This window comes from Chinchilla lanigera, unplaced genomic scaffold (assembly GCF_000276665.1).
Source record: "Chinchilla lanigera isolate Chin_1 unplaced genomic scaffold, ChiLan1.0 scaffold00042, whole genome shotgun sequence".
NCBI lineage: Eukaryota > Metazoa > Chordata > Mammalia > Rodentia > Chinchillidae > Chinchilla > Chinchilla lanigera.
In genome coordinates this window covers 18,557,576-18,584,502 of record NW_004955443.1, presented here as the reverse complement: position 1 = coordinate 18,584,502, position 26,927 = coordinate 18,557,576, and the positions used below count along the sequence as shown (strand labels likewise).

Sequence of the window (26,927 nt, the reverse complement as noted above, 5' to 3'; positions counted from 1 at the left end):
TATATATGCTTTGATAAAAATTAATTTAAAAGTTATCTTTAAGAAGTGTTTCAAGTCCTATAAGTAGGGGTTGGCACAAAGTGCTGTGGGTGTAGAGATGGGGAAGTAGCAGTTTCTTCAGGAAGTGGTAGGAAGTTTTCTGAGACGTCCTTCTACTTGCCCTAGGTCTTGAAAGAGTATACTAGATTAAGAAGCAGGGAAGGATAATTTAAGTAGAGGTGCATGTACATAAGTGGTACTAATACAAAGGGAACTTAAATTGATGTAATATATTCTCAGTGACTGTAGAACCAAAAGCTTGTATGGCTAACTGTCAAGAAATTATGGCTACCAAGAGCCCTACTTCTTCCCCATTCACTATCCCTCTGGGTAGGGACAGTGTCCCTATCTCCCCTGTACCATGTTGCTTGGTGATGTGGAGATTCTGACTCCAAGATGCATGGTTTATCTGTGACCCTGGTCTGTCTGTATGAGTATTGAACTTGGATATTTGCAGTATTTAGTTTATTTAATTGATTGAACTGGATGAGGCTCAGTGAACCCTGTGATTCAGTAATGGAAATCCCTTAAACCTAGTCATGATGTTAGAGGGGAATTTCTTTTTTTTTTTTTTTTTTTTTTTTTGGTTTTTCTCCGGTACCGGGAACCGAACTCACGACCTTGCGCTTTTGCCAGGCAGGCGCTTTTGCCAGGCAGGCGCTTTTGCCGCTGAGCTAAATCCCCAGCCCCTGGGAAATTTCTTAAAACTGAGATTTTATTAACTCTACAGTGAGGTTTTGACTAATTCAGTCATGTGGAGGCAGCAGGCTGTCACTAGAACTCTGCAGTATGGTTTGGTAAATACCCTGTGCTATGTAAGGCTCTGTGATAAGTACAGGGGGTTGTAAATATGTGTAAGAGGCAGTCCTCATCTTCGCATGTATGCAGGCTAGTGGGGAGATGAACAGCAGAAGGACGATTTCAACACACTGTGATTATCTGTGTGAACAGGAAGTGATAGGTGATAATATACACACGCTGAGCATTGTTCTGTCCGCCTGGAATAGCGAGGAAGGCTTCCCAGAAGGTGTGGCGCCTAGAAGGTGGGTTTTGAGGGAAGTCTGAGCCTAAGGCACATGTCTGCTGATGTGGCATAAAAAATGGTCGAGAGCAGTGAGTTAGAAGATGAGGTTCAGTGTTCTATTTAGCTTCTCAACATGCTATAGCGTAAGTAAAACTCTCCATTTGATTACAGAACTTAATATTGAAAGGTTTATTGGCACTGAATCCTTTCTGTGGTATGATTATTCATGTTATTTTAAAAATGAAATAATCATTAAAAATTTAATGACTTCAGTCAATTTAGTTACTTCAATTAATGACTTCACAAAATAAATGGAAGGCAGTGGTTAAAATGGAGGAATCACACTAAACTGGTTATTAAAATTGGCAACATAAGGGGCTGGGGATTTAGCTCAGCGGCAAAGCGCCTGCCTGGCAAGTGCAAGGTCATGAGTTCAGTTCCCCGTACCAGAGAAAAACCAAAATAAATAAATAAATAAATAAATAAATAAATAAATAAATAAATAAAATAAAATTGGCAACATAAGATGCAGTGCTTTAAGTATAGATAAAAGCAACTTCAGTTAAAAATTCAAATATAATACTTAAAATCAATAAAAATGAAATGTATGTGCATGTCTGTGTGTGATGGGATGAACAACTGTGAAGGACTTTAATAAATCATTAATTTAATAATAGATATTTAGGAAAGATTAAAATTAATTCCATTTTTAAAGGGGAAGGAAGTATAGTTTTAGCAGTTCTAAAAGTAACAAACCACTGTTCATCCAAAAGCATCAAAGTAAAAAAATTTTAGGTAGGGAAATTAGGAGAAATAAAAATATCACTAAGTGCTCTATATGTGAAGAAATATATTTTTCTTTTCCCATTTTATATACTATTTTTTCTAAGTGCTTATATCTTGTCTATTCATATTTATTTCACATGAAACTATCAAAATGTTATGTAGTAAAACCTGTAATAAACAGAAATATAATTGTTCGCCTTAATTTTGGACTAAGGCACTATTTTGATGTATACTAAGATCCTTTTCTTTTTTTAGACATTTGAATGAAACAAAGATTCGTTTTACATTGTGAGTTTTAATTAAGCTGATGCTTAGGTGAAGATGCTCTTTTAATGTGCACCAAAGCCTGAGCTGTGTGTTAATTCCCCATATGTTATTTTTCAGAAAGAATGCTTTGTAGAGCTTGGCTTAAATACAGGACAACTGGGTATAGATGATTCTACACAAGTGCCTCCTGGTTAGTATTTCTCCCATATGGCATATAGTTAATAGATGATAAATGACAGTGAGTGTAGCGTTCCTCTTACTATTTCTAAGTTAATATAGTAAATTTTTATATTTGAATATTTGGCATGCTTTTGTTTCTGCTTGCTTACTGTTAATTATTGAATAGGATCCTGTATGTTATAATTATTGAAGTTTTGCTAGATTTCTCTTTTTACTTGAAAGCCTTTAAATAATTTCGAAAAGCATATGTGTGTTGTTTCGTTGGCAGACTCTCCGTCAGCAGCGTTCCTGTTTCCCTTCCTGTCTGTCATTATCATTCATTTCCCTGTCACCAAGCTGAATGAGCATTGGCATCTTCCTCAAGTAAAGTTAGGCTGTTTAAATAGTGTCTTTTCTATCTTCATCATCCAGGCAATTTTTCCAGTTCTTTTGTTTTTGTCCATAAATACAACATACTTTTCATAAAAGACCTGAGTGGTATTTACATGTAATAAGAAGGAAATAAAAGTTAACTTGAAGTATGGGAGACTGATGTTGAACTGGAAATAATGCTAGGTGGGTTGGAGTACTTACTGTTCTGGTCTTCCTTCTGTCAGAGATGGTTATGTGAGTTGGGCTCATTTTTGGACTTTGTCTTAGTTGCTTTCTCATTGCTGATACAAATAGCTAACATCCAAAGTTAAAAGAGGAGAGGTTTATTAGTAGAAACAGTTCATGGCATGACAGGCAAAAGGCAGCAGAGCAGGGAGCAGCCAGCAGGCAGCTTGTCTTTACCTATTATGCCATCCAGGCTACCAGCCTGGTACCCAGAATTATGCTAATTCTAATTAGTGGACTAATTTAGTACCACACACCCTTAACCCCAATGTCACATGCCCTAGATCCAGCCAGCTCTAAAAGCCCCACCTGTAATTTTGAAAGGTTTTGGGGGGACATCTAGATACAAGGCATAGCAGACTTGCTTTTCCTCTCTAAGGATGTTTGCTATTTTTTATTACTTTTATAAAATTAGTACTATATCATAATTACTATTACTATATAATGATAATAATAAATGGTTACTTAGCATATATTACATTACATGTGTCTCTTAGCAACTCTTTAAATATGTATGTTGTTATTTTAAAAATTTATTAACATAATTCATATAGAAAAATACAAAGTATGATTGAAAACTTGAGTGATTATTTAAATTTTTAAATGTTTAAATTTTTATTGTCATTTACCCCCTCAAAATACTCCTGCACTTTTTTTTGTTTGTTTGTTTTTTTGGTCTTTTTGAGACAGGGTCTCACTGTGCAGTTCAGGCTGCTCTTGAGCTCACTGTGTAGCCCAGGCTGGTCTCGAACTCGCTTTGATCCTCCTGCCTCAGCCTCCCGAGTGTTGGGATTACTGGCATGCACCACCACACCCAGCCCTTAGTCCTCCATTCTTAAAATACACTTATCCCATGTTCTTGCCAATTTCTGAAGTAGTTCTGGGAGTCCTCTTTCATGAGTGTCTTTAGTTGTGCTGTCATTGCTGCCTCATTGTACTGAATCAGTTCAAAACATTTATCTTTCACGGTCACTTTGACTTTACAAAAGAGCCAGAAGTTGCCTGGTACCACATCCCACAGATAAGGTGGGTGCAGTCTCATCATGTTTTTTGAGCCTGCCTTGCTTCTGGACAGCACTTGGCAACATTCTGTGTATTTTTGATTGCACCCCATAAACATACCCACAAAAGTGAACTTCCAGAACTGCTTCAAAAAGTGGCAAGAATGATGGGATAGGTGTGTTCAAAGCCAGGGGGAGGAGTTTGAGGGGGATTAATAGCAATGTGGCTTTTTTTTTTTTAAAAGAAATCAAGAATCTTCTTTTTTTGGAGAAAACAATCCACAACATTTTACAAAATATTTCAGTGTTAGTGATAAAAGCAAACAAGTTAAGGAGACCAGAGCTGGCCTCACACTGACAGCTTGCTCAAGTCTTAAGTAGGTGAAAGGATGTGTCACATAGGTCAAAAGGGCACTGTGGTTCTTTTGGATGAGAGCGAACAGGGCACCGTATGATTTTCCAAAACCTGTGAAACAGAACATGACTTGAGTCATAAAACTCAGTAAATTTCCCATTTACTAAACTGACTGAAACTTCTCATGAACTGGGTTTTTCCTTCACCCAATTATTTCAACTTCCTATATGAAAAGTATTGATTGATAATGATAGAAAAGATTCAGGAATAAAGGCATCAGCTTCATTGTATTGGATGGTAATCATTCTCCCCAAAATCATTCTCCCCAAACTTCCATGTTGACAAAATTCCTTTCAAAGTGTTCTTACTAACAGATTATAGCATCATTTATATTTTTTGGACAAATTTATTACTGTAATTCATTATATCCTATCTGAAAAAATGTGTGGTCCTCCTGATCTGTGGTAGTGGGGCACTCGTAGCAGTATGGTTTGTTCTTTCTTATGATGAATGCTGGGAAATTACTATCAAAAATGTCTTAGCAGTGTGAGCATTAAAAGCAACTTTTATATGGTAAAACATCTAATATTGTATGCATATAATGGTTCTCAAAATCAAAGAAAAACGGGCAACATATTACTTGCTAAAACCAGTAAACATTTGGGATACATGAAGATATTTTCTTTCTTTCTTTCTTTCTTTCTTTCTTTCTTTCTTTCTTTCTTTCTTTCTTTCTATTTTTCTTTCTTTCTTTCTTTCTTTCTTTCTTTTTTGAGGATATTTTCTTAGAACATAAAAATCATAACATTCGTTTATCTACAAGTTGTTTGAAAACAACATGTCTAAAACACACATACAGCAACCTTTTAAAATATACAACATAATTAGAAAAAATAATTTAACAATATATTTTGTTACAAAGAAAAGGAAGAATATGCAGTAAAAATACATGTAGAATTCATCTAGAAACACCTATCAATAAAAAAATTACAAAAAATTTATTTTAGTGCCCCATTATCCCCCATTAGTAAACAGAACATAATAAAAACCCCAAGAAACATTAATAAAAAATTTCATTGATCCCTAAACCAACTGGCAAATAAGGAATATATTTTAATTCTCCTATGGATCCAAAATGCTACAGAACATCTCACTGCAAAATTTGATAAAAGATCCCACCCATTTGATAAAATCTGCCACCTACATCTTCCCACACTGTTGCTTACATCAGAATGCAGAATTAGGTCAGGTCCAAATTTATTCTTAAGACTAAACCCTACACCAGTACAACCATTGTGGAAATCAGTGTGGCGATTCCTCAAAAAACTAGGACTAGAGGTCTCATTTGATTTAACTATTCCCCTTCCAGGTATTTTCCCAGAAGAATTAAAAACATCATAGCACAGCAATATATGTGCACCCATGTTTATAGCAGCACAATTTGTGATGGCTAAGTCTTGGAAACAACCCAAATTTCCATCAACCAAGGAATAGATAAAAAAGATGAGGTATTTTTATATAATGGAGTACTACTCAGCTAGAAAGAAGGATAACCTTCAGGTTTTTTTTTTTTTTTTTTTTTGGTTCTTCTTCGGTACCAGGAACTGAACTCACAACCTTGAGCATGCCAGGCAGGCGCTTTTGCCGCTGAGCTAAATCCCCAGCCCCTACCTTCAGGTTTTTATAAGTAAATGGATGCAACTAGAGACCATACCCATAAGTGAAATAAATCAAACTTGCATGTGTAAGCATCGTCTTGTCTCCCTAGTGTAAGAAATTGATAGTAAATAAGATACAAAATCTGCAGTAGATATTGAGAAAGGGAAAGAAACTGCTCAAAAGGAAAGAACAACTGGGATAGGGGAAAGGAGAAGAGAAGGAAGGGAAAAGAATATATATATATGTTTGTGTATATATATATACACGTATATATGTTAGCTAACATAATTATACAACTAAATTCTTTTAGTCCATTGAAATGATCGGTTTGTGCTTATGTTGATTGATTAATTTTGCATGCCTACATCTTGTAATCTGAGCACCTACTTTGAAGACAACAATATGCAATATATTAACCATTGTTAATTTATTATCCTGCTTTGAAACGTTGCATCATTTTTATTTCTTTTTTAAATCTTTCTTCAAAATACAAATTTTTAAAAATATAAAAAAGAAAAAAAGAGTAAACCCTACCAAGACGTAATGCAGAGGTCAACTTTAAGAATGAGTTCCTAATGAAAACAGTATTTTGGGCTGGGGATAGAGCTCAGCAACACAGCACCTGCCTGGCAAGTGCAAGGTCCTGAGTTTGATTCCCCCTCGCAAAAAAAATAGTATTTTATGCTTTAGGATACTTCATTCTTGCAGTGAATATTCTGGAGAATTCTAAAGAAGTAATTCACATTGAGTTCTTCTATTACTTACTTGTATAGGTTTTCATTACATGAGAAATTTTCATAGAATTCTGAAAATGAGTTATACTTGAGTATACTGCACATTTACAGTATACATATTACATGTAGTCCAAATGCAGATTTGTGAGCAGCCCTTTCACTCGGTTTCTCACCATATTCTCTTCTTTGTAAGTATAAATGAAACCAAAATGACTAGAGGTGTTCCTATCAAATGTGTATTGATAGGAGCTACCTGCACTATTCAATGTCAGGTTAGTACACAAGGTCATGTAGAAACAAAGATTATCCACATTCTGTTTTTGTACTTACTTTCTATGTCAGTTCTTTCATGCTTTCTGAGGTTTGGGGGCATCATGGAAAGGTTTCTCGTACTGCTTATTTACATAGGGTTTCTCGCACGGTCAGTTCTTTCAAGTATCTTAAGATAACTGGAAATATTAAAGGATTTCCCACATTGCTTACATATGTAAGCAATCGCTCTTCTTTCCTGTGTGAGTTCTTTCATACGTTGAATATGCTAGGGAAAATGAAACTTTTCCCACGTTGCTTACGTATGTTCTGACACTTTTCACTGTGACTTCTTTCATGTGTGTAATGATACATATTTACTGATTTTCTATATTGCTCAGAAACAGGAATTGTCTGTTGTGAGTCCTCTCATGTCTATGTGAGTCATATTATGCGTGGTTATTTTACAGTGTCATTTTTATGTTTGAGGTGAGTCTTGGTATGATTGAAGGCATTTTCTCATTGCTTACATACATAATGTTTCTCTCTACTATGAGTTCTTTCGTGCATTTGACAATGACTATGTACACTGAAAGCTTTCCTACATTGCTTACATAGAGTTTTTCTTCATTGTGAGTTATTTTATGTTTCTGACAAGATCTGTGTGTACTGAATGCCTTCCCACACTGCTTACATACATAGGGTTTTTCTCCAGTGTTAATTCTTTCATGTATTTGACAATACCTATGTGTACTGAATGTTTTCCCTCATTATATGCATGTGTTCTCCTTAGCAGACATTTAGTAGTGCCAGTTTTCCAAAGGGATTTTATCAGTTTACAATCCCACCAGGTTTGTATGAGAAGTTCCTTTGCTCCCAATTTTTTACATTTAGAATTATGAATATTTTCATTTCCACCTTTGTGGTTGTTGCTATTTCATGATTCTAATTACTTTTCTCTGACAACTAAAGTGGTTGAACAGCTTTTCATGTGTATTACTTTTTAAGTCACTATTTTTGCCTATTTGTGTCTGACAGTTGTATGTCTTGACAATTGAACGTTCCTCGTATGTTCTAGATGTGAGCCACATCTGCATATTGCAAATAGAATCTTCCATTCTGTAGCTTACTTTTTCGTTCTCTTTCTGGTGTTTTTTGGTGAACAGTTTTTAAACTTTAATATGGCCTACCTTATGAATCTTTTAAAATTATGATTGATACTTTTAATTAGGCAATTATGATTGATCCTTTAATCTTTCCTATGAAATATTTTAAATGGCACTTGTACAGTGGACTTTTACCTATATAAGATATGCTATTATTAAATATACTTTAATGGTAGATTGGAGAAATTAGACTTTATAAATGAAGTTGTCATCAGTGTTGCACTTTTTAATAATAAAATGAATATACACAAATATTTTGAGTTTTGAAAAGATATTCTTTTAACAAAGAAAAAAGTTTCATCTATTTTTTTCTTACAGTTAAATGTATGAAGCCTCATTTTTCTTAAATTTTCTTTTGAGAGAGGGTTTCACTGTAAGGGCTAGCTGCAAACTTGCTGTATAGCCCGGACTGCCCTCTAACTTTGCATTTTTTTCCTGCCTCAGCCCCTTTTGAGGTAAAGAACAGTAATATGCTGAAATTACAGGTCTGTGTACCACACTTGGTTTGAACTTACTTTGAAACAACTTAGGAAAAAGATTTTTCTATGTATAGGATAAATATTCTTATAGTTTTCTATAGAGTCATGCAACTTTAAAAATAATTAAAAGTATCAGTGGAAGAACAAAAATTACCTCTAGTTCTAATTGTGATTGATCATATTTATAACTAATAATTTTATTTTCTTTTAACGTTTTTAGAACTTTTTGAAAATGAGCATGTGCGTATTGGGCAAAAAGGTAAGCTTTTAGTTCTACTTATTACTTCTAAAAAAACCAGGAAGTTCCACATAAATGTCTCCATAAAATACCACTAACTGAAAATTAATATCTGAAAAACTAAAGAGGAGTAATATTTAATTATGTATATAATCTTATGGGAATCTTTATTGAGAAGGAATATGCATCATTGTAGTTTTATCAGTGAATATCAGATAAAGCAATACACGACCGGGCAGTAGAATTCCATTTTGTAATCAAAGAGGCAAGTTTTCTCTTTGATGCACCCACACACGTCTCATTAGCGTTAATGAGATATGTTTCTGCATCAGGAAAAAATGTAAGTGTAACAGTTCACACTGACTCTTCACAATGGTAGGAATTAATAACTGATGGAGCTCTCTATATCTTGGGGAATAATTTTTCCCCACTTTTTGAAGATTCCTTTTTTCTCTCTTTTTTTTTAATAAATCCTGTTTTGTCTTTGAACTATGAAGTGCTGAGAAGTCTTTCTGTCACAGTGAACCTTCTGTGACAATTATGTCATGTACCAAACACCCTCAAAATTGTATTTATTGAGAAGACCTTATTGGTAGGATTTGACATCTTTCATTAAGCACAGTTGCAAATTAAAGGATATGTCTCATCTACATTTTACACGATCCCTTTATTTTTTCTAGCGATGCCATATTTATTTAATAGAAGATACTTTTCCCTTTTAAGAGGAAACAGAAAAATACAGTACTGCAAATGTCTAGTATGTCATCTGTTTTATTTTGTGGACCTTTGTTTCCAGACTGACGAGCTGATATTTTCATGAAAGAAATTAAAAATGAAAATGAAAGCAAAAATATATTAATTTTATGACTTGACTGCTTCAAATAATTTTTATGTTTGTAAAAGTTTATCAGATCTTTATTTTCACTTCATTAAAAATCCCTTTTTTTCTGTTGATTTTTTTCAGATAGCAAAGAACTGTTCTATGGGAATAGACATCTTCTATTTTTACATATTATAACTATTAGCTGTGATGCTCCACATACCATTGTACTTCTAATACTACATACATTCATGTTTAGTAGAAAATGTAAGAAATTTAAGGGTTCTGTAGATGTGACTTCTTGGATTGTAGAATCCAAATTTTTCTATAACACTGGTAATTTCAGATCCATGGAGCTATTTAAAACAAAGTGATCTCAAAGTACTACATTTAGGGGAAGTAAAAATGAGTAAGATGTGATACTTCTTACTGGATGTAATTCACAAACATATACTGATAATATTTTTTAAAAGCTTCTCTGGATGCAGTGATACATGCCTGTGATCTCAGCTATTCAGGAGACTGAGGAAGGAAGATATACCTTTAATTTTGAAAGACCCTGTCTCAGAATTCAAAATTAAAAAAAAAAAAAAGGCTGAGAGGGCCCTGGGTTTTATCCCCAGTAAACAAACAAACAAACAAACAAACACAGCAAAATGTTTTACAAGCTGGGTGGCACCTGGAGAAGTTTAAGGCTTGAAACACTTATGATTGTCAATAGAGCCATATCCAAATCCAGAGAGTAAAAGAAGCAAAAGATGGCTTCCCAAGAGATTTACAATTAAAGGTTTTAATGATATGTCCCACATTATGAATTTTCTAATGAGATTTTAATATATTTTTAACAGTTCTAGCAGAACAAGACAGTGCTGCTGCTCAGCAGTATATCAGACAAGGAAGCCCCACAGCACTGAGGGCCGAACTGTGGGCCCTCATTTTGAATATTTCCAGTCAGCCGGAGGTAAGAAAAAGAATGGGCCAAACTTGAGCTACTAATGCTTATTTTTCAAAGATTAAGTGTTAAAAATAGAAAAACTTTTCTTTCTTAGTCCACTATTTCTCTTTTTATTTTCAAAAATAACTAGTTTTGAGTTCTATAATTTAACATATAATCAGCACACTTAACATAGAAGTTTTTGTTATTCATAATTAATCAAGTAGTGTGACCCTATATATAAAACAAAACAATGAGTAAAATTTTGAGTGAAGGAGCTGATTATTTAAATCAGTGAAGATATGTAGAATTAGAATGTTAGAATAGGAAGAGTACCTCAGTAAAGTGAGTTCATTGTTCTTACAGTTACCTTTGAAATATGCAATAATTGTGTGTTTCTAAAATTTGACAGATTATATAAAAATATTATTTTTTCAAGTGTAAGAATATTTTGTCTTAGGAAATTAATAAATATGAAGTGGAAATCTCCAACAGACAAGTAATGGATTTAATAAAGAAAAATTATATAGGACATTAATCATTGATTCTGCCTAAAGTATTCATTTTGGAATATGTATAAATATATCATAGGGGCTGGGGATTTAGCTCAGCGGCACAGCACCTGCCCAGCAACGACAAGGTCGTGAGATCGATCCCTGGTACCAGAAAAAAAACCAAAAAAAAAAAACCCAAACAAAAAATATATCATAAACTCATTCGTCATAGAAGTTAGCTAATAAAAATTTTAATGTATATCACACTAATAGCTCCCCAGCCAATGATTAAAAATATGAATTTTAGGATGATATAAACTTAGTTTCAGTTCCTAGCTCTCTCAGATTACTAAAAAATATATCATTAAACATTTCTTCAAACCTATTAATCTGTACTTAGATATAGGTAGTAATATTTGTCATAAAATTGTTATGATAAATTTAAACAATAATTTCTAAGGATCTTTTAACAGTGCTTGGCACATAAATGAGTATCACTAATGTTAATAATCATAATCATTACATGTTACATATAATTATGTTATAAATGAATTATAATTACTAATGCAGGTTTTAAGAAAATCAAACATTATTAATATCTATAATAAAAACTGCACATCTAACCATCACAAATTACCTACATGCATATGTATGTTTTAAATATCTCTGAAAAAAATCTCTTGCTTTTTGAAAAAAATAAAATGTGATTTCAATGCAATTTTAGACAAAATGATATTGCTAATCTTTTATGGTACCATTTTAGAGGTAACCCTTAACAAAATAAGTTTTAATGTAAGTGGAGCTTTTTTGTGTGTGTGAGTGTATCAAGTTTTGTAGAAAGTATAATTCTTCTGGATATTACTGTATGTAACCTGCCAACTTCACTATTCAGGAGTTAGATTAACAAGCTCTGTCTCTTTGAAAAGTAAATATTGCCTTTTCAATAACAAATTAAGGATGTTTCTAAAAATATCATCTTAGTAACCCCAGATAATGATTGTTTATTACAATGCTCAAAGATGGTTTTTACACCTCTATTTTAGACCTAACTGCCACTTGAATTTTTAAAATGCAAAGTGACAAGTCTATTTAATAGTAGTGAATAGAAATTAAGGTTTTCAGAAAAATATTCTTAATTTTATTGATTAAAAACCTCCCACCACCTACTCTTAATTTCAGCTCTAAAAATATTTTCTCAGTGAAGTATGTCTGAGTGAATTACTCCAGCTCAGTGAATTATCCCAAAATAATTGTTATAGTGGCATATTGGAAAGAAAGAAAGAAGGAAGGAAGGAAGGAAGGAAAGAAAGAAAGAAAGAAAGAAAGAAAGAAAGAAAGAAAGAAAGAAAGAAAGAAAGAACATTTTTGTCAAGAATGCTTGAACAGAAATTTTGCTCAGTTTTTTAATCACTTAAACTGCACATGTAATTGAGAAAGTAGATATGTAAACAGTATTTCACATTTTACCACCATATATCTATTCTTTCTCTTTTTTCCTTTTTTTCTTTTTCTCTTTTGTTTTCCAGTACTGAGGAGTGAGTCCAATACCTCCACTTCTAAGCTACATTCCCAGCCCTTAAGTTAGAGTTCTCAATGGACTCTCTCTTCTCACTCAGATATTCCTTGGTCCATCTCATCAACTCCCATAGCTTCCTTTACCAGTTACCTAGAATCAATAGATCTCTTTCAGATCTCTTTCTTGAGGTTCAGATGCAATTGCTTATGGATTAATCACTTTATTTCTTATAAATACCTCAAATTCAAAGTGTTTAAATTCTTCTCTTATGGTCTAAGAATCATCTGTTTTGGAGAAACTTAAATGAGCTGCTAAAAAAGATATTTATTCTGCAGTTGTTGGATGGAACGCTCTGCAGATTTCTGTGAAGTCCATTTGTCTTATGACATACCAGATAAACAGTACTGTGTGACTGTGTTTAATATCATGGTGATTATTATGCTTAAATTTATTATTTTAAAATAATTTTAGTTATTAGAAAAGCAGTACAGTCTTCTTAGATGTTTCTATATGTTCTGAGGCCAGGTTTCTTGAGATAAAATTTTACTAGTTTTGTGGCCTTGGGCAGGAAGTTAATTTTCTCTGGATTTTAGTTTAACTTCTCACATGTTATATAAATAGTAATCAGTGATCTGTTTCATTTTGTTGGTATAGGAGTGAGTGAGTTCATTCATGTGTAGTAGGTAAAATAGTGCCTAGCACTTAGTAACTACTTCAAAAATACTGTATTTGTTATTAAAGTTAAAGTATAATTACTTTAGCAATCATTGATTGAATACCTAGCAAGTGCCAGATGTTATCTTAAATGATGGGAATAGGCATATTTATTGAACATCTAATATTGGTCAGCCATGGGAATAGAGTGATGAATAAAACAGAGAGCCTATCCTCTTTCTATCTACAGTAATGTTAATGATTGTTGATTATTAAAGTTGAGGCTGACTTTATAAATGTTATTGATCTTTAAGTATTTGTTTTACTTTTAAATTTAGGATATCTTGTATTATGAGCAGCTTAAGACCAATGTGATACAACATGACCTTTTGGTGGACAGTCTAATTTATAAAGTAAGTAGAAGTAAGCATATTTTTTCACTTTATCACTATCACTTAAAATTGAGTTTTCAATGTGCAGAGCCGGCACTATGTACAGTAATACATATTAAACTTGAAAAGTAATGTTAAGTGATCATTATAACTATAAAATTAAGATTGGCCTTCAAGTTTGTAGCTTGCATTAACTGTTACCTTCTTTTCCTTTGAAGCTACCTCATGCTGCTTTCCTGGTTCTCCTATTTTTCATTTGAGAATAAGCATTTCTCAAACAGCCTAAAACTTCATTAAGGAGAGTAAAATTTTTTTTAGAGTTTCAGGTCAGGAAGTGAGGGTAGTTATATTTAAAGGAAAGAGCTAATAATCTACTGAGGAGAAGTCAATGAACTAGCGTTTAACAGGTAAATTCATGACGCAGAAAATCAACCTTACTAGCCTCTCAGTAGCTAGTGGTAACTTGCAAGTGTGTAATTACAAAGGCATGGGAGATGTTTGGTATTTTGAAGGAATAGGAAGTATGTGGACTTGAACAGTGACAGTGAGCCAGATTGTTATGGTTACTTCTGAGTGTTATGGTTGTATCACTTCTCTTTTCAAGCTGTAAGACATCTAAAGATTAGGTTTAAAGGATAAAATTGAAATAAAGAATAGTTATTAGTGAATCCTTTAACAAAGTGTAAGAAATTTGAGATCAAATAATGTGTCATTTATATTAATCAAATAAATATATACCACTGATAAAATCTAATTAAGAAGTTTTTGTAATCTTACATAAAGTAATCAATTCATTGCAATATTGTTTCTAAATATTGTATGTATTCTTTAGGGCTACAGAAAGATTCATTTGGGTTTTTTTCAGTATATTTTATTTTTAATTATAGGATGTGAAGTTGACAGCAAGCAATGATGATTACTATTTTGTATTTGAAGATTATTTATATCAGGTAAGTTTGAAAATTAAAATATATAATTTTTTAATTCTCTAAATCATGATACTTTAAAAGATTTCTCTATTGTTAACTAAATCTTTCCAAAATTCAAGCCATGTTTATCACATTAACTGTCCTATGAGGTAAGGTTAAATGTTATTATCACTGCAGGATTAAGTGGCAGAATAAAAGTTCCCATATAAACTTGAATAGTTCCTTTTAGTCATATATGGGGGTATTAACAGATAAGTTTTCTACTTTTGTTGTTGGGACAGATTCTTAAATTAGATATCAAATTCATATTTAAGCCATCTCAAAATATTTTTTATTTTAGAAATAAAGGAATGAAAACATATTAACAAACACAAACGTTTACAAAATAACACAAGAGCAATACAAGGAATACTGAACTTCAGACAAGGTGATAGGAAATTAACAATGGTTGTTGTATTACATATTGATTTCTTCAAAGTGGTTACTCAGGAAAACAAATATAGACATGTAAGATTGATCAAACAATCATTAACTGTTCCTATTAATAAAGTGATAGAAGTCAGTAGTACAGCTATGTTAGCTATCCTGTATATACATGTATACATAATTTTCCCCTTATTTCTTTTCTCTTTTCCCTCATCCCAGTTGCTCTTTACTTTTGAGCAGTTTCCTTTCATTTCACAATGTCTATCATACCTCCTAATTTTATTCACTGTTTCAGGGTCTTACACTAGTCGGACAGTATGTTGTTTATACATGCAGGTCTGATTCAAAATGTTTTAAGGAAGTATTTTACACAACAGTTTCTATTAAAATACTGAATAAACAAATGTCTTAAAATCAATAGGACTGTTGTGATTACTATTTGATAATTTTATGTGCAGATATGATATATAGATTCTTACCTAGGTCTTTTTTACATGTAAAATAAAATTTATCATAAATAAAAGTATGTAACTTACATAGAGTTCCCTACATGATTTTTAAAGATTATACATACAGATTAATAATTTGATTTCAAGTGAATGTCAATCTAAATTTCATGAAGTAAGTATCCATATACTATATAGCGATTTCTGCTTGATTAAATATAAATCAGTACCAGCTGTTTGGTTGAGCAGATCTTTGGTAATGATGTTGGCTGTGTACAGATGTTTAGAAGAGAAATAAAGTACACTAAGAATTTCTCAAAAAGGTCACGTAACCCTGCATTCCCTGGCCCATCTCTCCAGCTTCATTAATCACTTCTTAAGCTATTCCAACCACTCTGATTATTCTTTTTTTTTAATTTTAAAAAATAAAAGAAGGAAAACATTAACAGACATCCATACAAAATAGCATAAGAACAATACAAACAAAACAGAGTTACAGACAAAGTTCTAGGAAATTAACCATGGTTGTTGCATTACTTATTGATATCTTCAAAGTGGTTTCTCAGGAAAACAGACATACAAGATTGATCAAACAAGTAATCATTAACTGTTCCTTTCTGTAGAGCAATAGAAGACAGTGGTACAACTATGTTAGCTATCCTGTGTATACATATTTACATAATTTCCCCTTCTTTCCCTTCTCTTTTCCCACACCCCAGTTGCCCTTTACTTTTAAGCATTTTCCTTTCATTTCACAATGTCTATCATACCTCCTAGTTTTTGTTCACTCTTTCAGGTCTTACACTAGTAAGACAATACGATGCTTACACATGCAGGTCTGATTTATTTCACTCATGAGTGCAGCCTCTAGTTGTGACCATTTACCTATAAAAGCCTCAAGTTTATCTTTCTTTATAGCTGAGTAATATTCCATTATATAAAAGTACCACAATTTTTTTATACAATCCTTGGTGGATGGACATTTGGGTTGCTTCTACAATTTAGCAAATACAAATTGTGCTGCTATGAACATGGGTGGACATATATCACTGTGATATGATGTTTTCAGATCTTCTGGGAAAATACCCAGAAAGGGAATTCTTCACATTCACTATATTCCTTTCTACATGAGGGCCCTGAGGTCTTTAGTTCCTTTTGTATGACAGACTGTTATCCTCCCCTCTTCATTCAGTAAACTCCTATTTTTTCTTGAACCCTTACCTAAATACCATTTACTGTGTCTATTCATACATACTTCCCTGACCAACCCATACTCCCCAACACAAACGCATATGACAAGTTCCTAGCCATCTGATATGTGATTTTAAAATACTATGTTATACATTTCATACTTTTTATTTACATTATTATGCCCTATTTTATTATTTCATAATTGTTTTTCATAACTTAATGTGTTTTGAGGCTGTTGTTAATTCTAGTGCCTAGCATTCTATTGATACTGAATAAAAAATTATTTTAATTTCATAAAAAGTAAGTACTATGGAAGTGTGCTTTAACTTTTACTTCCTATTTCTATCAATATTTTACTTCAAATTCATTTTATATAATTTATTCAGTCCTCCATGACTGCTTCAGGTTTTAGTATTTTGGAAATGACACTACTATATGAAATGTGATTTGGAAAAATGGCAAATGTTTAAGTTTTTAAAAATGTATTACTTTCATAGACACATTGCCATTAATTCCCCTCAAAATACTATCCCTGCCTTCAAAACATTTATCTCATCAGTCTTGCCACTTTCTGAAGCATTTCTGGAAATTCTCTTTTTGAATGTCTTTATTTGCACTGATTGCCTCAATATCCAGAGTCAATTAAAAATATTTACCTTTCATAATGATTTTTGACTTTGAGGAAGAGCCATGTCTTAGTTACTTTTCTTGTTGCTAAAATAAAATACCCGACACCCAATGTTAAAGGGGGAAAGGTTTATTTAGATCACAGTGTATAGAGGTTTCAGTCCATAATCAGCTGGCTCCAAGGCAGGATGGCACATGGCAGAGGGCCAGCAGTTCATGGGGCAGAATACCACAAAAGGAACAAGTGAGGAGACAGAGAGAGACAGAGGCAGAGACAGAGACAGACAGATAGACAGAGATAAAGAGACAGACAGAGAGAGATAGAAAGGAGAGAGACATAGAGACAAGCCTCTTTCTGTTCCTTATATTATATGCAGACTACCCACCGTGGGGTAGGTGTAGCACTCACACCCTTCTTCCTAGCATTGGACCATGAATCAATCACAAACTCTGGATACCTGCCTCATGACTGCATGAGTCTTTGGAGGACATCTAGACATAAACCATAACATTTTGCCCCTGACCCCCAAGACTTAAGTACATTCTTTTATGCAAAAGTTACCCAGTCCATCTGCAAGAGTTCTCAAAGTCCTAACAGATATGGCATTGCTAAAATGTCCAAGTCCAAAGTTCCTCTGAAATCTGAGGCAAAGTTTTAGCTGTGAGCCCCTGCAGAAATGAAAAGAAAGTTAAATACTTCCAGCATTCAGTAGCACAAGATAGACATTTCCATTCCAAAGGTTGCAAAGGGATACAAAGGAATGAGACCAAAACAAGTCCAAAATCCAGCAGGGCAGACATTAAGTCCTGTAGTTCCATGTGCAGTATTCATGGCAATCTGTGGCAAGATGAGAACTCCAAAGGGCTTAGGTGGCTCTTCCTCTATGGTGCTCCATGGTTATAGCTCCTATGCCTTCTCTCTTGGGCCCACTGTGTTCCCTCCTTGCAGTATTCCTCAGGCAATCCACGTTCCTGCCTTCTCTAAACTTCTAGGATCTCCACTGAACATTTGGTTTCACACTCACAGCTTCACACACTGCTATCTCAGGGGCACACTACCTGGCCTTCCAAGCCTTTTGAAATCTTGTTGGAAGCCTTCCTAACCCCACAACTCTTCCATTCTGCATGTACCCAAAACTAGAATGAAGGATAAAAACCACATGATCATCTCAATAGATGCAGAAAAAGCATTTGACAAATTCCAACATCCATTCATGGTCATAGTATATAATGTTTTTCATGATTTATTGCATTCTGTTTGCCAGGATCTCACTGAGGATTTTTGCATCTATGTTCATTAGGGAGATTGGCCTGAAGTTCTCTTTTTTGGTTGGATCCTTCTCTGGTTTTGGTATCAGGGTAGTGCTTGCTTCCAGGAATGAGTTTGGAGTGTTGCTTCACTTTCAATTTCATTAAAGAGTTTGAGAAGTAGTGGCATTAGATCTTCTCTGAATTCCTTGTAGAATTCAGCAGTGAATCTGTCAGGACCTGGACTTATATTTATTGGTAGGTGTGTAATTTTATAGCTTCAATTTCATTGGCTGATATTGGGTTATTTATGATTTTATATCTTCTTGATTCAGCTTTGGTGTCTACTACATTTTTAAATCCTTTCATCTGTCTAAATAAGCTCTTATGTGAATCTTTATCCTAATTATGTAAGAGCAGGGGTAAATACAACACTTAAGCTGCTCTTTTTAAGAATTATGCAAACTTAAATTTTCTTCATATGTTCAGTTTACTAGGTAAACACTTTACATTGTGACATCATTTGTTTATTTTAAGTTAGTCTGAATTATTAGAACCTTATTGTCTTAGTCACTTTTCTTGTTGCCGGGACAAAATACCCAACACTCACCGCTGAAAGGAGGGAAGGTTTGTTTTGGCTCACAATTTGTAGAGGTTCAGTCTATAGCCATCTGGTGCCAAGGCGGAGAGGCATGGCAGAGGAAAATCTTCTCACTTAATGGCAGACAGGAAGCAGCGAGAATCAGTCACAAGACAAGATGGGGGAGGGAAATAATCCTTTCAGGCCACCGTGTCAGTGACCAGCCTTTTCCAACCATACCTCCTCCTAATGGCAAGCCAGCTATGGCATCATCATGGTATCATCTCACAAATGCCCTACTATGCTCACAGGAAGTTTTTGAGGAACACCTAGTTCCAAATCATAGTACTTATTTAACTAATAAAACTATATAATTATATACATAGAAAATAATATTGTATTATGTGAAATTGAATCCTATTTTTCTTCTGGGAAAATGATTTTATATGTGTGATAAGATAGAAGAAATTTTCTTGTATTTAATTTCAGGCTTTCCTTTGGAAGAGCTTTCTAACAACACAGCTGCTCTATGGGAAATTGATGATAGTGGAGCAAATTTAATGTTTCCAGTTATGTTTTATTTAATGTTTCTATCCCCTACTTATTTATTGGGCTTTCTGACTGGACTGCAAAATTACATGGCATGTGACATTTCTGCATCCACATACAGATGAGAAAATATCTAGCAATCCCTCACTAAAGAAAATCTGGTCTCATCTTACAGGGCTCACAGATTCTCCTCTTGAATGCCTCTGTTAATGTTACTTAAATTTTATAGGTAACATTATAGAAATGTTATAGGACATTATAGAAATGTTTTGGATAATAAGTCAATTTTGAAGTATTTTAAAATTTAGTTTTTATTTTGCATGAAATTCTAACACAATTTAGTGTTGAGAAACCTAAAAAAATGAAGAAAGAAGGAAGGAAGGAAAAAGAAAGAAAAGGTGGTAGGAAATAAGAGAGCACACAGTTTGAAAATAGGGAAAGGAATTCAGGAAAGGGGATGGTGAGAGAGGTAAAGGTATTGAAAATGATCAAGATATGTTATATACATGTACCAGTTCCCAAAATAAACATAACTGTTGTGTGTTGCAAACATACACTTATAAAAAGAGATTTAGTGTGCTGAAAGTGTTAAATTATACCAATCAAAGGCATTTCCTTAACAGAAGTTAATCGAATGTTTTGAGATTATCATTTTCAGGTTCCAGTTATGAATGGCATTATCATAGCCTGCATAAGTTAATATATTGTCCAAAGTGTATAAAATGTTAAAAAAATTAATATTATAAAACAAATACATGGAGATTTATACTTTATGTTTTATACCAAATCTTGCATCTTATACTTGACTTCTGTATCATATGCTTAAGGGGAGAAGTAAGGAGTGTGCCCTATTTACAGATTTTTTTATACCATTGAATGGAATTTGAGAAAGATATCATTTATTCATGTAACCAATTAATAAAATAATTGCGTGCCTATTCTGATGTGGGTACTGTGTTAGGTGCTAGAAGATATTGATATTGATTAAGCTCACATCATAGTGGAAAATAGGGGAAGACATACAGTTATAATTTGATAAATGCACTAATATAGCTTTATATGCAGTTCTGCCAAAAACAATTAAAATTCTGAGAATGATTCAGTGATGGCTGTGAAATAAAAATATTTTAAGAAATTTCTAGTTCTTGAAAACAAAGAATTAGGGGGAAAATAGGAAAGATAAAAATAAACATGGCAATGACCATACAGTGTTTGGTGAGGGGAGATTAGCTTGCTAGATAGTAATGAAGAGCTCTGGTAGTTCAGGTTAGAGTTAATGAGCCCCTGACATAGAGCAATATCTTTATGAACAGATAGGAGAGAGCAAATGTAAAACATATAATCATTTCTTCTTGAATGTGTATGTGTTCAACTCTCTTGCCCTTCTCCCAATTTCTAATAGAAATTATCGGACAAAACTTTAACCCTGTTTAAATATAGCTTTCCAATGATTCTCTGGCTGCCATAAGCATTTGAACATGGCTGGAAATGCAAGCTTACTAAGTGGTTTTACTTTACATTCAGGACCACTAACTTTGAGTTCTTAAATTCTGCCTACTAATTCTACTTTATTTTCTTAGTCCATTCATTCATCCACTCTCCTAGATGATTTTTCATACCCATCTCTTCAAATTTCCATCTCTTCTCTTTCTCTTACCTGATGACTTTTTTTAGCTTCTAAAACATTAATAAGGTATGAGAGGAGAACTTCCACATGCTCCCACTGCCACACATACCCCACCTACCTGAATTTGTACTGATATACTAAGATTTCCTTTCTTTTTGTTATTTTATCTACACAGTAAAGCTAATTTCTGCCTTGGAACACTAACCTCAACTCCCCTTCATAATTAAAGGCATTATATATTCAGTTTCCCTTCCTTTTGTTATTTTATTTGCAATAAGGCCAGTTTCTACATTTAGATATTAAAACTTATCTCACCTTACCACTCAGCCCTGATCTTTTTATTTTTTTTTTCCATCCTGGGGCCTGAACCCAGAGCCTCATATTACTAGATAAGTGCACTACCACTGAGCTATACTAGTAGCCCTAACTGCTTTGGCAGTTCAGGATATCATTCCCCCTTGATTTTATTTCCTCAGTTGGCTCTTAGGACTTTAAGCTTTATCAGTTTTCTTCTATCTCACTAGCTGGCATTCTCATTCACCTTTGCTGGTTTGTCTTTATCTCCTTATCACTAGTGTCTTAACCTGGAATACCCCAAACCATTTTTCTCAAATGTTTTGTCTGGTTTTTTTTTCTTCTCTCTCTTCTCTTCTGGGATGCCTACAATGTATATAGTGGTTGGCTTGATGATACACTGTTGGTTCCTAAGACTCTGATCACTTCAATTTTTCTTTATGTTCAGTGAACTCACTTATTTCTATTTCCTGTTTTCAAGGTTGCTTACTCTTTTCTGCCTATTCAAATGTGCCTTTGAATCTTTCTAGTGAACTTTTCATTTCAGTTATTGTACTTTTCAGCTCCAGAATTACAGTTTTTGGTTTCTTATTAGGTTTCCTTCTTGAGATTTCCATCTTTTCATATATAATTTCTTTCCTTTCTTTACATCTTAGTTCTTAGAGCATTTTTGAGGTGTTACTAGTAGACTTGCTATCAGTTATTTTCAAGTAAAGTTTCTGTTGACTTCTTTTTCCCTCTTTGGCCATACTTTCCAGGTTCTTTGTATTCTTTGTGATTTTTGTTATTTTGCTAAAAACACTTGACTATAATTATGTAGTTTCTCTCAAAATAATATTCTCCCCCTCCCCTTGGTCTTCCTGTGTTTTGTTATTGTTTTTGTTTCTTTGATTGTTGTAGGTTCTTGCTATGCCCAGGATCAGCATGAGATGTAAACTTAAGGTCTCTTCTGAGCCTGCACCTTTCTTTCGGCATACCAACTCCCTAATTTTCTTTATATATGTAGTTGTTTTTGGTCTTTTTTTTTTTACTATGTTCTTTTTTGGTACTGAGAATTGAACTCAGGGCCTTGCACTTGCCAGGCAGGCGCTGCGCTGCTGAGATGCATCCCCAGCCCTGTAGTTGTTTTTGAATGTGCTATTCTATAATGCCTGATAAAAGAGAGAAAGGAGAAAATGAAAGGGGGGGCCATCCCTTTAAATCCCCTGAAAGTCACCTCAACCAGAGGGGAGGGCTTTATGAAAGTGGGAGGATATATAAAAATAATGGAGCTTTTCTTTCCATCCCTGTCCTCTGTCTCTTCTTTCTTTTCTGATGAGAAGCAGCAATCAGAGTAAAAATACTACAATATTTGGAGAGAAGTATGCTTTTTTTCCCCTATCCTGGATCCTTCATACTGTACCTGGAATACATGCATAGCTAACAGCTTTCCAAGGTGCTTAGGGACGGGTAGATGCTACTATACTAAGAGGTGAAATTGACTGACTCAAGCACAATACCATCCAAGCCTTATCCTGAAAGTTACAAGACTTTACTAGTCTCCAGAGCTCCCAGTTATATTCAGACATACCCTGTCTGAATATAATTGTCAGTACAATTGTTGTCTAGGTGGAAAGATAGATAGAGTTATGGTCTATATATCAGCTCCTACTTCAGTACTTCCTAGAATCCACTTCTTAACCAATTCTTATTGCAATTCTATGAGGTGGGCACCTTGATTTCTTATTAAAGATGAATTAGCAGTCTTAGAGCCCAAACTCATAAAGCTACCAGGACATCAAGCTGAGTCTGTCCATTTTCAAAGCCCAGTTAGTCACATTGCCCTTTATGGAAATTTAAATGAGGGCAGAGTGTTTTAAAAAGGCTTTCTTGAAATTTTATTATTTGAAATTCTTCAGAGTGATTTGGTGAAAAATGCAAGTGCACCACAAGTGAAAAAAGTGTATAGTATTTGTATGTAAGTGATTGTTCAGCTGATATCTGGCATTTTTGGTGCTTTTCATTATGTAAACAACTTATATCTCAAAAATATTTACTATGAATATATTTTTTACAAATAAAAGAAAGCTTAGGCTCAAATGAATCTTTTGTAGCTGTACATAAACATTTTAGGTGTAATTCTGCTATATGACTGATAGTTCACACTTATGTATTGTTTCTTGTAACTCTTCCAAATAAGTAAATCACTGTCATATATAACTTCACCCCTAAAAATTTAATTTTTACCTAATTTGTATGTGATCAAAGTTAAATGCTGTATTTAATTTGATTGAAAAATGTCATTTTTATACAATTACATACTCTAGCAAATTTATAATAAATTGATCTTTTCTTTCAGACACAGAAATTAGAATCTGGTAAGTTAAATGACTTGTTAGAGTAGGAGTTGGAAGCTCTTTGCTTGTATACCAGGGTTGTGCACCAGTAGGTACTAACACCTCTGGTATTATCACCTTACAGTCACCAATGTTCTCCTTAGAACCGTCTCAGATATCTTGTCTTCTCTAGGGCCACAGTTACTCTAGGTGAATATATTTAATCATAGAGCTTTTTCTAACATTATATCCTCTCCCAAATGAGCTAAACCAAGGGAAAGTTAACACAGGCATTTTGAAGGAATTGTTTTCCTTCTTTAAGGAAAATAGAAAGATATGTGTGTGTGTCTGTGTATTGTACTCTTTTAGTATACTTGTATTAGTTGTATTCATTACTGTTGTACTAGTTTATTAGTTGTCTTAGCTTATTATTGCTGCTGTAATAAATTACTACAAATTTAGTTTCTTAAAACCAATATATTCTCTTATGGTTCTGAAGTTCAAAACTCTGAAATGAGTCTCACGGGGCTATAGTCAAGGTGTTTGCAAGGCTAGATTGCTTCTGGAGGCTTTTAACCCATTTCTTTATTTTTTGCAGCATCTAGAATGCACCTGCATTCTACAGCTCATGGCCTCTTCCTTCTTCAGAGCCAGTGGATAGCGTCTTCAAATGTTTGACTCTGACTCTATTGCCTCTCTTTCACGTTGATGGATCCTTGTGATTTTATTGGGCCTAGTCTGATAATCCCGGATAATATCCCCATTTAAAGATCACTAATTTAATCACACCTGCAAAATTCTTTTTGTCGTAGAAGGTAACATAGCCGCACATTCTAAGTATTAGAATGTGGACATTTGTGGGGGTGTTACTTTGCAGACTGCAGTGGTACATGAAGGTATGGAAAGAGAAGAGGTCAATATTACTTGCTTGTTCAATAACATTTTATGAGTTTAGGATTTTTAAAGAGCCTAACAATTTTGCTTAACTATTAGAAAATATTCATAATATTAATAGGTGAAGGTACTATTTATATATTAATAACTCCTAGATTTATATCTTTAGTTCACACCTCTCTCTACATGCCAGACTAGTACTGCCAAGTACCTCTTCAGTGTCTCCATTTATATGTGTTACAGACCTCTCAAACTGAGCATGCTGAAAACTGAACTTCTAGTCTCACCCCCAAGGTTGTTCCACTTGCTACTTTCCCTCTCAGCGGTAACTCTCATTTTTGACTTGCTCAAGCAAGCATCCTTCTACTTTTAACCTCCACTTGGCCTCATCCTTGACTTCTGTCTTTCTCTCACCTACCACATCCAATCTGGCAGTAAATCCTCTTGGCCCTGCCTTCATAATGTACAGTATTAAGAATATTGTCCTCTTCTACCTCTTTCACTGTATTCAAGATGGGTTCCCAGGGAAGCCAACTCACTTGGAGACTAGCATCCTGAAGGTTTATTAGGGAGTATTGTTGGGACCCAAAAGGTGATAAACGAAGCAAGACTGAGCAGGGGAAATCTAGAAATACAGTTTAAATGGAAGCTACAGCACACTCTGCAGTATTCTGAAGATGGCATAAATGTCAGACCCTTCTCAGTTAGGGGCAAGAGGTTCAGAACTCTTTCCTAGACATCATCTTTATTGGATATGGGCTATTCTATGAAAACTGTGTGATCTTGCTATTTGAACAAAATAGCTTTCTTCAGCAGAAGTAATTCCAAAAGGAGCTGACTGCTGAGGGCAGCTCAGGGCTGGCTGTTGTAGCTCTACTAGCAGCTATCGTAAGTTCTTTGTTGCTAAAAAGGGACCCCGGGGTGGTATACCACAAACTGACTGCACATTGCTACCATCTTAGTCCACACTACTGTCAAGAGTTTCTTAACTGGTCTCTCTGCCTCTGTCCTTGTTCTCATAGCTAATTCTCCACATGATGGTTAGTGTGATTCCTTCCAGTTTTTATTTTTTATTAGTGCATGTTTACATTACATAATACATTCCTTGTGGGGGGTTGGTACATGAACATAACACCTCTCAATTCCTTTCTCATCCCTTTACCTCCTCTCTCCCTTATTCCTCCTGTCATTGCTTATAAAATGAGTTAAGTCATTTCACACTAGTGCTTAAAGCCATGCCGTGACACCCCACTTCACTCACAGTAAAAGTCAGCAGAGGCTTCCATTTGGAAACTCTAAAGTGATACATAGGCCTTTCATTGAGTAAAGAGCAAGTCCCATGGCCATGCATAACACCACCCTGGACAGAAGAGACAAGCTGACATACGTGTTTCCAAAGGGAGGAACCAGAAATACATGATGAGCAATACCAAGTTTCATAATTTATGTGAATATATGTAGAATATAAATGTGGGGAAGGATTGATGCCTAAACATAAAAGGAAGTATGGTAGATTTGAGTATGTAAAAGTTAAAAACATCATGTCAAAAGAATTAATGTATTAGCTGAGGAAAACCATTTGAAAAATAAAATTAGGCTCAGGGCTAAGAGTGTAACTTAGTGACAAAACATGTGCTTAGCATGCATGAGGCCCTGTATTCAGTCCCTAGTATGCATTCATACATGCACACATACATACACATGCACATGCACACATACATATGTACTGTTTATAAATATATATTAAATTGTAAATATATGCAATTAAATTAAAAATGAGACTTTCATATATGAAAATGTAACCAACCACTAATTTTAAAAATATGTTTTAAAGAAGCAAAATGAATGAGAAAATAACAAAAATGCAAATGGAAGTATTTAATTCACTAGTGTCTCGGTTACTTTTTTCTCACTGCTGGGACAAAATACCTGACGCCCAAAATTAAGGAAGGAAAGGTTTATTTCGTTTACAGTTCGTGGAAGTTTCAGTCCGTACTTGGCAAATTATAAGGCAGAGTGGCACGTGGCAGAGAGCTGCTGCTCAGGACAGCAGCCACAGCTAAGCAACAACTAACTTACACAGGGGCGGAATGGGGGAGGAATGCCCCAAGCACTCTTTTCCTGTCCCTTACATATGCAAACTGTCCACTCCCGGGCGGGTGCAGCTCTCATACCCATATTCAAACTCTAATAGCCTGCCCCAGGGCCGCAGGAGGC

The 26,927-nt window shown here is 34.2% G+C and overlaps 1 protein-coding gene across 4 annotated transcripts in view; it reads left to right on the top strand.

The window, feature by feature from the left end:
* Window positions 1–26,927, top strand: part of Tbc1d19 (TBC1 domain family, member 19) — a 123,683-nt gene that overhangs the window by 61,347 nt on the left and 35,409 nt on the right. For all 4 annotated transcript variants that reach the window (XM_013518111.1, XM_005392027.2, XM_013518113.1 and 1 more), the window contains 5 exons: window positions 2,234–2,306; window positions 8,757–8,795; window positions 10,443–10,555; window positions 13,531–13,605; window positions 14,472–14,534. In XM_013518111.1, the coding sequence (XP_013373565.1) occupies window positions 2,234–2,306; window positions 8,757–8,795; window positions 10,443–10,555; window positions 13,531–13,605; window positions 14,472–14,534 (363 nt within the window). The remainder of the gene's footprint in view (window positions 1–2,233; window positions 2,307–8,756; window positions 8,796–10,442; window positions 10,556–13,530; window positions 13,606–14,471; window positions 14,535–26,927) is intronic.